Source organism: Phocoena sinus, chromosome 3 (genome assembly GCF_008692025.1).
Source record: "Phocoena sinus isolate mPhoSin1 chromosome 3, mPhoSin1.pri, whole genome shotgun sequence".
In the NCBI taxonomy this organism is placed as follows: domain Eukaryota; kingdom Metazoa; phylum Chordata; class Mammalia; order Artiodactyla; family Phocoenidae; genus Phocoena; species Phocoena sinus.
This window is the reverse complement of record NC_045765.1, coordinates 147245432-147258108: the sequence shown is the minus strand read 5'-3', so window position 1 is coordinate 147258108 and position 12677 is coordinate 147245432. Positions and strand designations below refer to the sequence as shown.

Below are 12677 nucleotides of genomic sequence, written 5' to 3'. Positions count from 1 at the left end.
CACGCAGGAGGCTGGGCCTGGCCGACAGCAGGGGAAGAGCAAGCAGAGCAGGGCTACGGAGAGGGAGAGGGCCACGGGCAGGAAAGGGCAGAGGAGGGAGGAACTTCCCAGCCACCACAAGTCACAGGTCTCAATCTAGTAAACGCTAAACTGGCGAATGAGGAAAAAAATCCTACTCGTACACACCATCACAGCCAGGCCAGCGTGCTTATCCTCTCTGGGAGGAAAAGCGAAGGCTTCTCTCTTCCATGGTTTAACTGAACTCAGATCCCTTCCAGCCACAAAATAACAGAATCATCATTTTACGTATCCCCACAAAAGCAAAGAGGCAGTGATATTTAATTTCAGGGATTAAAAAAACCTTTTCCCTTTACTTACCCTGTAGGGCTCCTACCTTATTTTATTTTTCGTCACAGGATTTGATCTCCTCCTGAAATTCCAAATCTTTATTTGGTTATTGGTTTCCCACCCACCCACCAACCAATCGACCACCCACAGACACACACACACTGACTAAATGAAAGTAATTATTCCATGTTATATCAACCACACCAAATACAGGATTGTAAATTGTGCTTTAATTTCTGCCATCGGATATGATGCAGTGAAATACAAGTATAAACTCTCATTGTACATCCAGAAAATAAAAAGCACATTTATACAGATTTAGCCCAACAGCTTACTCCCTTTTTTAAAAAACGTTTTGCATGTAATTAAAGCTAATTTATCTTCAGTGTAAAAACTTGGAGGTATAAACAAACTCAAGATATTATATACAGGAAGTCAATGTACATTTCCAAACGGGCACAGTGCAGCATTTCAGACAAAGTAAATGGTCTCATTTCAGCTTTTACTGCGAGCATAATCCACATCTCAATCTTGAATAAAAATGTCACAATATATAAACCCACTGAGAATCCTGTACACAAATACAGCTTTATAGAAATCTGATTTCAAATATAAATACATAAACTGTCATAACCTTACATGTTACAACAGCTTATTTTTCTATCGTAATTTTATAAAAAAAAAAAAAATCATAGAAAAATATTTCAATGCACATTCAACCACTATGACAGGGGCCGTGACCTTGTGCCTTTAAACCATACCTTATGGAGTGTAAAGCATCACACCAGGCATTTTTGGAATGAAAATTACTAAGATCTTAAGACTGAAGAGGCTATTGTATAAATATTCCCATTATAATATGGTAACAAAACTAGTTAGCTCCATAGTGTACCTGGGAGGCAGTGGGGCAGGGAAGGGAGGTTAGTGCTAGTTTAAGAAGGCCCACAGAACGTACAAGAAGGTAGCCAACGAACTAGGGTCATTTTAAAATCCCCACTGCAAGCCCAACACTGACCTTACTAGTGAGACTCTTAAGGCAACCAAGACTGGGCATGTGTTTGGCCCCAGGTGCATGAATCCTACCCTCCCCTCAATCTCCACTGTCATGGCGTGGGGAGGACCGCAAAGCAATTTCTTGTGTGTACAAAAGACGATTCAGTGCAAACCGAGAAACTCCTCTTTGTCAATAGTTTCAAAATTTCTTATTGCCCTTAAGCAACTGAAAGTTTTTCTAAACAGGCAGTATTCAAATTGGGATCTACACTGGAGAACGAATGGATATAAAAGGCAAACTTTCGATAGGAAACATTCTAATGCGAGATAATTTCTTTCCCCTTCCTTTTGTGGAATTGAACAGGGTTCCATGGAGAATGAAAAAACTGGTCCTTACAAAGTGTACTTTCCTGCATTTAAAAAATATATATCATTTAGACAGCAGATCCAGGAAGGTTACCAGGCATAGTCAAGTTTCTTCTATGGCTTTTTAAATCGCTGAGGTACTATGTGATCACCATCACTTCTGATATTTCTGCTTGACCGCTTCCCTATGAAAGCTACGCTCAACAGCGATCCTACTCAGCAGTCTATAAGGTAACAGAATCTGGGGAAACCGTCTTGAGGACGGCGGGCACAGACGCTTGACGCCCTGGCGTGCTATTAGGAAAAGGCAAAGCAACTGCTTTCAAACACTGCACGCCTCCAGAAAAATGGAAGCTCCTCTGGGCAAACCAAAGGGAGTCCCCCAGTTTGCCCAACAGGTGTAGCAGCAAGATCCCGGGACCACGTGCACCAAGGTGGGCAGCGTGCAGGGGCAGTGGCGAGTGGTACAGAGCAGGCGGGGGACCCGGGGCTGCCGGCCCCCGAGCCAGTCCCCCGTCCCACATAAAGTGACACAGCCTGAGGATGCTCAGAAACGTCAGGATAGTGACACGCGTGGCAAGAGGACGCAGAAAGGAAAGATGCTAAGGTTTGGAAACGAAGGCCATACATCTAAACACCTCTATTTGAATCTCTCAACTCGCCACACACATCAGGTAAAGCTGGACTTGTTCCGAGCCGAGATGGGCTAGAGAGACGCTTACTACTCCCGACGACTGGATAAATCACGCTGGCACAGCAAAGATCTGAAGACAGTATGGAGTCCAAGCACATCTTACCAAGGCCCTTTCTAAGTAGTAAACCAGCTACTGCAGGGTCTGTGTGATACTAATGCAGAAGACACTGGCCACAGTTGTATTATGGGTCAAGCAGTAACTCCTTTCCACTAATAATACTAGAGCTATGGTTTTAACTGCATAGTCTTTCAGAATCATGGGGGGTGGGGTGGGAAATGAGGACCAGCTCTTTTCCTGAAGGCCCAGGCTTCCTCCCAGCAGTCAGCTTCAGCGTGACGGCCCGATGCAGACAGCAGACGTGTCTGGCTCCTGCCTCAGCCTGTGACACTCCTCTCTTACTGCCACTGAGCAGACCAGTCACACATCCCCTAGATCCACAAACTCATCTTCTCGCTTGGCCAAGTCTTCTTCATCTCCCAGAGCTTTCCAGCCGCTGGTGGGCAGGACTGGCTTGGAGGAATGGCGCTGCAGCAGCGCAAAAGGGAACAAGGAGGACAGGCGGGCCGAGGTCCTCAGCAGCGAGGCGGCCTCTGCCTGGAGGGCCTCCTGGCTGTGGTGTCTCTCCTCGATTTTCTCCTGTAGGCGCTGGACTTCCTCCATCGTCTCCAAGAGTTTGCTCAGGGTGGCCACTCTGCCGCCACCCAGAATTTGGGCCTCTGGAATCCACCGCAAGTAGCGCTGGGCCCACACTTTGATCTCTGGCCCCTCGATGTGAGGCAGCAGTAGCCCGTGGTAGTTGGGGGGCTTGCTGCGCCAGCTGTCGTAGAACTCTCGGAAGTTGTCCTGCAGCTCCTCAGAGGAATTAATCAGTTTGCTAATTCTCTTGCCCAGAAGGTTTTTAATTAAATGATCTGTTTCTTCCCTGAAAAATCCTCTTTTGGGAGATGATTTAGATTGGGTGAGTGGCAAAGAAAGTTGTCGTTGATGCTTTGAGAGAAAACACAAATAAAATTCTCTGGTTAGCCGGACAGCACGGTGACAGCTGTTCCCATCAAGGCAGAATCCTGCCTTAACCGAAGTCATGAGATATCAGAACTGCCCCGTGAACGTAAGTTCACTGCGACGCTATCATACGCAGAGAGAGAGCAGCGGCGGGCGGGTAGGGGATTCTTGTTTATGCCACAATGCACGTGTCAGATGCACACTGGGTGTATAAACAAATGGGTGAAACCAGGTGCGGGGCGTTAAGTACTTGTGAAGGACAAGCTTAAGGTAAGATAGGCTGATGATGATTTAGGGGAGTTTGGGGATGAGGCCTATTCATTTTTGAAAGGAGCAAAATGTTTCTTCTTTGAGAAATTTAGGGTGTTCGCTTTCACAATATTCTGAACACCACCTGTGAGGAAGTGGTGCCGACAACCTGAAGAGCCTGTCACTCCAATGAAATAACTTGTAGGCTTAACTTGTAGGCTACTGGGCATCCAGTGGGAGGTCAAGCCTAAGTCAAAAAGATTCCGGCCAAAGAGACAGACGGGAGCAAAAGAAACCTGAGGACTGGCTAAGCGGGCTGGATGTTCCTCTCTGATGAGCTGCACGGAGTAGAAAATGTGAGAGCATTTACACTTTTGCCCTCCTCGGTAACTCCACCTGCAGCCAAAGCAAGGTACTGTGTTTGGGGATGCACTGCGAAAGGGTTGTGAAGATGGTAAAGACGGTTACAAGGGACCCCTGGTGCCCAAAGGAGAAGGTAAAAATCTGAGGAGAAGCTGTTTCTCTCCAACTCTTTTGCCCCTGAGGTATCCAATTGAAATCAGAATAGATAAAAGTTTTATTCTGGGGCTAGCCTCCTAACTCTCTAACATGCTCCTGCCAGTGGTTCTTCCTTATAAAAAATATTTCCTTATTATGGAATGTAGAAAAACAATAAAAATACAAAGTAGAAAGCAAAACCATTCACAATACCCCAAGTGAGAGATGACCAGGATTTTTGACTTTCCATCTGGGGGCAGGAGAGCCGAAGGCCAGGAGTCGGGGGCCAGCCTCTTCTCTCCAGTGATGCAGGTGGGTCAGGGGTCAGGGGAAGCAGGTGGAAGCTAAGAGCCACAGAGTGTTCACTGCCTGCTGGGTTCTGTGCTCAGCGCTTAACATGCAACCACTTACCCAGTTCTCAAAGTCACTATTACTGCCCCATTTTACAGATGAGAAAACTAAGGCACAGAGGTTAAGCAACTGCAAAGGCCCCAGCTACCAAGTGCCACACGTGGTTTCATGACCACAGTCTGGCTCCAGAGCCTGGACTCTTAACAGAGCTCTCCTTGTCTTGCAAGCCCCTCTCTGAAGCCGTAAGTGAACGGAGCATTCCAGACGGGCCAGGTGTGAACAGCACTGTGCCCCTAGAGCCTGGTCAAGGCCTAGGGCTGAGGCTTGGACCCCACACCTGAGTGGACCCCATGGTCACGAGTGGTAATTCCCAGAGCAGTGCATCGTGCTGGTCGGCCACGGCTCTTTGGTCTCTACAGAACTACTCCAAGGCCACCTGTCCACTCAACAAGAGGCCCCGAGCCTGACGCCCAGATGCCTCACCAAATGGCTTCACAGGTCCTCGTTGGCCCAGCGCCAGCTCTGCATTAGCTAGTACAAGCTGAGATGCCCCAACCCTGCAGCTTAAGTCTCTCCCACTGGCCAGCTCCTGGAACCTAGGTCCTTTGCTCCCATCTACAAGGAGAAGGGACACTTAGAACAACGGGGCCTGGGCAGAGAAATGGACTCTAGTCTTACCGGGTGGAGCTTTTATTTCCTCCCTTCCGTCTCTGAGGGCCTGGGGCAGCTCCGCAAACCTGACAGGGCGGGAAGTGTGTGTGCAGCCACCAGGGGGCACAGCACGCTGACAAAAACTGACCTCCGGCCAAACTGTTCTGGAGCGCAGGGCAGTTCTGGCCCAACAGACAGGAAAGAGGTTGAGCCAGGAGGGCAAACACCCAGCCTGGGCCTGAGGACCCTTGAAGGGCGAAGCATCAGCTCTAAGTTATCCAGCAGCTGTGCCTTCTGCGAGTGCTGGCTGTGGCTCACCTGGGTCCCCAAGCCCCTTGAGAACGGAGCCAGCTCCCACAGCAGGACGGGCTGGGCTCCCAGGAGCCCCGTGGGATGGCGGGATCAGAAGGATGGCGGTGGAGAAGGCAGTGACGCGCACCGACTTGTGACTGGCCACCCCGCTCTCCCTTTCATGGGGTCGGGAGGCTGGCAGGGGGTCCGGGTCAGGAGACTGAACGGGAAATGCCATGTAAATCACGCATCACCCAGGGAGCGTCGGGGTTAATAACTAGTAAGGTCAGGAACAAATATCTAAAGGGAGGCCCAAATAATTTGATGCCTGTCGTTTTCAGCCCAGGTCTGCAAACAACAGCCCGCGGGCCCAATCTGGCCTGGTGCCTGCTTTTGTAAATACTGGAACACAGCCAGGCCTGTCTGCTTACGGGGCGTCTGTGGCTGTTTTCGAGCTCCAACAGCATGCGGGAAGTTGTGCCAGAGACTTTGTGGCCCCTGACAGAACACATTAGTCGCAAACACCATTGTTAGCGTGAAGAGAGGCCTGGCTATTAAAGATGTGAACCGGTACAGACGGCGTAGTAGAGCCCACACCGTGATCGCCGTCCCCTCTACTCTACCAACCGCACGCGGGCAGGGGCGAGACGCTCGATTCCACGCAGCAGCCCCGGCGACACTCAGCTAATGGCTACGTCTCATCAGGACAGACGCTGGCCTGCTGAAGGCAAAGGATTCTCAGGGGCCCTGACAATCTGCCCGTTACGACCTCGACTCTGCAGACTGTGTCCGTGTAACTCTCATCCTTACAGACATGGGGATCTCTGCGCAGACCAAGGGGGTTAGACATATGCACATCTTACTTTGAAATGCGTTCCTTTCCGTTGGCCTTTGTCCAGTTTTGGCTTTTCCACGTAAAGAGGGTTTTTGAGCAACGTCTGGGCTTTGGGTTCGAACTGCACAGACCAATCCCACACGGTGAGGAGATTCAAAGGCTTGCTTTGTGCACCCTGGCCTTCCCGGCCCTGCCAAAACAAGCACAGGTCACGGCGCTTCCAGCGGGGCTGAGGAAAGCAAACACAGTGCTGGAGACGGGCCCCAGGAAGGAGCGCCCCGCCTGCCCTGAGAGCCAGCCTTCCAGTGGCTGCTCATTGCACTAACGGCTTTGCGCGGGGAGGGGCAGGACGCGCTGCTTCCAGCGGGCCACATGTCAGCCGCAGTCTCCCAGGACAGCACCCTTGTGAGGTCACTCCTAGTTTTCTAATTCACCTTTGGGGAAACTGAGGCTCAGAAAATGGAAGTGACCGCCTGAGGTCACGAAGCTGGTGAGCAGCGAGGCTGTGTGAGTGGAGCCTGGGGCTCTGTTTCCCACTCCCTGTGGGATATGGTAAAATCCCACTGGAGGGCCAGCTCCAGCAAACCCCGAGGCCCCCAGAGGGCTGGTCAGAGCACCGATAGCGCAGACTTAAGGCCCTGGGAGCGCGGCCTCAAGGGAGACTAAAGACGTTTAAGACGGAAAGTGAAAGCCTAGCTTCCCTGCTCCGCCACAGCTCTCTTCACAGTCACTCCAGGCATCGGGCAAGTGGAAGAGAAGGCATCTGACCTGTTCACAAAGACAACTTTTAATCTGCTTCATTCCTGGCTCTGACACTTGCTCCCGGCTCCAATATTTACCATGTGACCCGGGGCGAGTTACCCACTGTCTCAGTGCCTCAGCTCCTCAGGGATAATAATAATTCAGACCCACAGGGTGCTTGAGGATTGAATATCAATACCCGGAAAGCACTCAGAACAGGGCCCAGCATATAATCACTGTTACAAAATTATCATTTTTATCATCAATCTTCTTGCACCCTACCTGTGAGACATGGCTTCTCCAATACACAGGTTCCTAAGAGGGACTCTTACCATGTTTGTATCTTTTTGATGAGGCGAATTGAAGAAGAAGGTGCTAAAGATAGGTATGTACAGGCTATCTGACAAAACGGTCAGGTACGTCTCCGTGAACTCGAAGGCTGGGGGATGCTGATGCACCAGCTGCCAGACACAGTCTAAGAAGAGCAGGAACACGGGAACCTACGTAAAAATGAGATACATGTGACTGAGGGGCACCAGCAGTCCTGGGTTCGGGGCAGCCACCTCGACAGCTGGGGAATAACCTCTCCCGGGCACTATATTCTCTGGGAAACGCATTCCAGGCAATTCACATTCTCAACTCCATCCCATTCCCAGCGATAAATATGGTCAACTGAAACCACACACCCGTGGATTAACATCAGGACTTGGCAGGACCTCTCTGCGTGAAAGACATTCCTGAGATGATGTAAAAATCTCCTTGTCAATCAGCACTGACAGATGAGCACTTGCAACTGATCCTGGTAACAGGGAACACTAGCTCTGAACCTCAACAAATGAAAGGCTGTTCCCCACAGAAGAATTCCACTCTTCTCATTAGTAGCACTGTGTTACAAAGAAATACTACTCAATTACTTCAAATACTCTGGATACTCCCTTCTCCACACCCCTGACAATGAGGGCGCAAAAGAGAAAGAGGACGGGAGAGAAGCCAGAAGCAGCAAAAATGAGTCTCTAACATTTTTCACAAATGCACTTTTTTAAGCGATGGCCTCTTTTATTAGCTTCAGAGGCAAGCCCTCTAATAGTAGAGATGAGAGTTTTCGAGGGTGCCTTGTCATCCCCAACTGCTCCTCGTGCAATCACCAGTGACCCTGTCAGGTGGACAGGACAGGTCACGTCACGGTCTCTCCCTTCCCGAGCTTGGCCAAGGTCTCACACACAGCTCCTGAGAGGCGGGAGCTGGGAAGCCAGCTCTTTTTTCTTTTTTTGCAGTACGCGGGCCTCTCCCCGTTGTGGCCTCTCCCATTGCGGAGCACAGGCTCCGGAAGCACAGGCTCAGCGGCCATGGCTCACGGGCCCAGCCGCTCCACGGCATGTGGGATCTTGCCAGACCGGGGCACAAACCCGTGTCCCCTGCATCAGGCAGGCGGACTCTCAACCACTGCGCCACCAGGGAAGCCCAGAAGCCAGCTCTTGAATCAAAGTCCAGTGCCGTGTCAATCACATCACAAAGTAGAACACCCAGTTTTCTATCAAAACTCCAGTATGTCAGTGTTGAGATGAAAAGAAAGGTCTACATGGGCAACTTTATTTCACACCTCGTTTTATGTTCAAGAGCATACTTAAATAGAGCATAAAATGTTTGGACCTCATTGTACACTCAGGGAAATGGACTCACAAAGTACGGGTGACTCCTCCCAGCACTGGGTAAACAGACCCGATCTGCTCTCGGGCTCTTGCCCCACTAGACACGGTGCCTGTCAGTCCCCCTTTTCTCAAGATATACAAACTATACGAGATATACAAAAGCACACTCTTCCCCACACAGTATCAGCTCTTTCTGCCCGTCATGTTATTTGAGTCCCATTAACCTTTCAAATTAGTATCTCAGAAACGCAAGGTCCCTTTCAAGACTGAAAGATGGTGATGTCCATTCAGCCCAATGGGACACGGATGAGTACAGAACAGTCCTGAAAGAAACTGCAGGCCTAGTGAGAGGGGGCTGGGTCTCCCAGGACACACCAAGCCCTTATGGGCAAGAGCCACGTCTCTGTTTCCACAGCCCCTGTGTCAAGCTGTCCAGCACCGCAGACAGACGTGCTTATTACCTGGGGTAAGAAAAACCACCAGTCGCCCTGCTAGCATACGTTACCTCTGCAGGTGATCTAATTAAAGTTCACCTGTTTTCATTTTTCTTTCCACAGTCGTTAATAATGCAGCCAAAGGAGTTTGCACCGCTGTAACCTAGACAAGTACACCCCAACCTGGGGGGCTCATTTTCATTAACTGAACTGTGACACTAACTCTCCAGCGCTTGAATTCGGAGGCCCAGATCTGCAGCTACCATGGCGAAGGCCCTGGTACTGGATAGCGTTCACATAACCCTGTGCTTTATTTTGAAAGGGTTTACTGCAAGGAAAATTTACTTTGCGTTATTATGTATTTTCTGTAGGAAACTTGTACCCTAAATGTTCATTTTTTTTTGCAAAGACTAAATTAACAGAAACTGTGGGAGTCTCTCTCACTGAGTTCATTTTTATTTAAGTTTTACAAATCAGTATTACTTCCACCATGAAATATAATAGCCCCCTGGGGTACACAATTTAGAAGAGAAGACTCTGAACACACCTGTTAATAAACACCCCTCTCCCCTGGGAAGAGTTTCAATAGTGTTTCAAGCATTGAAAGGCATCTAGCAGTGCACTGACCTCAGCCTTCCTGACAAGCCCCTAAAAGGCGAGCACTTTGCAGGCAGGAGCCCTCGGTCGGAAGACAGATGAACGAAGAGACGGGGCTCTGCTTCCCCATGGCTGCCGGGTCTGTGATGGGGACACTCACCTCCTCCTTGTCACTCTGACGTAGATGGTTGCAGCGGTCCAGGAAGCAGTGCCCGCCCACGATCCACTCCTTCTGGACAAGGCTCTGGAAACCGAACCTGGTTCGACAGTGGGGGTCCATCATCACTTGCACCAGAGAGGAAACGAGGCAGCAGAGGTCGGAAGCGTTCTCCTCTGGGGTGGAGGGAGGCCCAGCAGCAGCGCGGAGAGGAAGGAGGGTACCAAGTGTTAAAGAGCTGCAGAGGGCTCGCACAGGCAAGGTAACAGCAGGGGCCTCGACACCAGCGCCTCCCACTGACGGTCAAGCTCTAATTCTCCAAAGGCCAGGGCCAGTGGGGAAAAAAGGGTAATGTTTTCAGATTGAGAGACAAATAGCTTCTAGCCTGGCTGGCACTGGTTCCAGCACACACTGGCACTAAAGATGGATTTGTTACTTATGAATAAATGCAGCATGGCAAACCCAGTGTCAGAACGCGGGGTCCAAATGTGCTACACGATGAGGGCACAATCATATACATCATGGCACTTGCTGGGCTCCACAGACCAAGTTCAAAACCCTTCCAGCTGGTGTGTCAGGGTCTCCATCACTGAACTCATTGTTCCAAGGCAAAACTGCTTCTCAGCCACCTTTCCTCCACTACCTCTGCTTCGGAGAAAGGGTAGCATTCCTGGATTGCACCAAAATGCTCTGATTCTCAGCTCTACGGCTCTTTCCATTTCTGTCTGGGAGCACAGAGGGGGCCCGCTTCTTTCGCCTAGCCTAGAGGAAAAACTCTCCACAGTAAGTATAAGCCATGTGCCCACCCCTGGAGTGCACGGTACAAAACCCACACGATGAAAATTCTGCTCATATCCTGGTTCACCATACATGACTCATAGCAAATAAAAACATACATCTAGATCCGTGCATTTGTCTTAGAGTTTTAAGGTCCTAAAAGTCAAGGTCTACATCCCTGTGGTTTCTACTTTACACAAAGAAGTGCAACTCAAGGTGCTATTTTAAAATGTCCACGAGGACAATGGTGCTGGTAGCAGTGGGTTTAGAGAAACTTCAGAACAAATTCTACGTAGGGAGGTGTTTGCACTGTTAAACTCTCCTCCTGACCCCGGGGTCACGAAGCACTACAGAGCCACGCTTACACTGTGCTCCTACTTCTCCTCCAGGAAACAAGCCTAAACAATGGGAACACATGGGTTCAGAAGAAGCAGATTTTATATGTCTTTCTTGTGCTATCACCTTCCAAAACAAGTTTCATTTTTTAAGAGAATCTTCCTTCTTGCGTGTGAAGGGTGTTAACAGTACACATGCGAGTCCTAGGAAGAGCAGCTAGAGAATGAGATTTCAGAGATACAACTCAGCAGTCCTTCCAGGAGTGTGGGAGAGCTCAGTCTCACCCGCTAAAGATCCCCATTTCATTTTACGCAACTCTGGGATTGGTGCAGTCTGGCCCTGGGTACTTGCACCTCTCAGCCCCCCAACCTTTATCCCTCCTTTTCACCAGTTACTCAATACTCTGTTCTGCTGTTGTTAATTAGATCTTTTTCAATAACACCCTTAGGCCTGCTCTCTCAAACTTCTAGAAGGCAGAGGCATAGAGCTCTGTACATGGGTGGTGCTCAGTGCATGTATTAACATTTAAGTCAGAAGGTACAGAAATCACAGGTGGACACATTTCCAGTCTGCTCACAGAAGCTAAATTCTAGCAGTCATGGAGAGTGTCAGAAAAATGATAAAAGCCTGAGGGTATGAAAGCATGAGACAGTCTACTTAATGTAAAGCATGGGGCTATAAGAAACTTTAAATATTCAAAACAGCAGATAATATTTTAGCTCAGATCTAACCAATTCCACCAACAATCTTTGTTGCATGAGGTTTACACTTCTTTTACACATTCTGGGTGTGTATATCCTGTCCACATGTACAGGAAGTTAAGTCCACGGAAGAAAAGGGAATCATGGTCCACACCAATCGTGGTGGCAACTGCATGAAGTTGTCAGATACAAAGATGTAAAAATAACAATGAAACCATCCATGGGTCTCTTCATACAAAAACGATCATCCAAAGATTTTAACTTTGAGTTAATATAAAACAAAACCTCAAAATATGAGGAAATGTGAGCTTTGTAAAGACACCAAACAATTCCTTCTTGGGCTGCGAATAGGTCTGCCGAGTTCCAAGAGAAAGAATTTATTTTTAAACTATAACAATGAACTCCAAAGCAGAGCATTCCAAGGTCAGGGTAAAAAGAATGGGAAGGATTTCTACACCAGCTCATTCCTTCTACAAGACAATTCCACTTACATAAATCTCTACATACAGAAACAGAATCCCAAGTAAAGGAAAAGGAAACCACCCTTTGTGCTTTAAATATATTACCTAAAAGAAGAACATTCATGTTTTGCGCCTCTAGACATTCTATAATCTCTATTGCTTTTTTCAGGCAGCGTCTACATAGGAGAGAGGCAAGAAAAACAGATATTAGTTCCTGAGCTTAGTATCATGAATAAGAAATTTAGAGGCATCTGACATGATCTTCAGTTTTCTATCTCATTTACCGTTTCATGCTGAAGATCTCCAAAAAGAAACAAATTATCATTCATGCTATTCAGATACTGCAAGACACTCATCTGCTTATTAGAAACTTAAAAATTTCAGAAGGGATTTCCAAAATGGATACAAAAATGTTGCTACGTGATTCCTAAACTAGAAATACTTATTGCAAATTCGTATCTGAGTGTGTTGGTGAGTCCCAGTAAGACCCAGAAACGCCCACATCTGGAGGCTGTGCTGCAGGTCCATTTTGTTAACTCAAGGTC

At 48.6% G+C, this 12677-nt stretch overlaps 1 protein-coding gene across 2 annotated transcripts in view; it reads right to left on the bottom strand.

Moving 5' to 3' along the window:
- Positions 1-563: 563 nt before the first annotated feature.
- The window catches only part of MTMR12 (myotubularin related protein 12), a 65351-nt gene continuing 53237 nt past the window's right edge, over positions 564-12677 (bottom strand). The window contains exons 12-16 of one of the 2 annotated variants that reach the window (XM_032628037.1): positions 12238-12308; positions 9861-10033; positions 7353-7520; positions 6308-6469; positions 564-3389 (exon numbers count right to left, since the gene is read on the bottom strand). In XM_032628037.1, the coding sequence (XP_032483928.1) occupies positions 2820-3389; positions 6308-6469; positions 7353-7520; positions 9861-10033; positions 12238-12308 (1144 nt within the window). In that variant the 3' untranslated portion in view covers positions 564-2819. Of the gene's footprint in view, positions 3390-6307; positions 6509-7352; positions 7521-9860; positions 10034-12237; positions 12309-12677 lie in introns of both variants that reach the window. The other variant, XM_032628036.1, reaches the window with a different exon arrangement.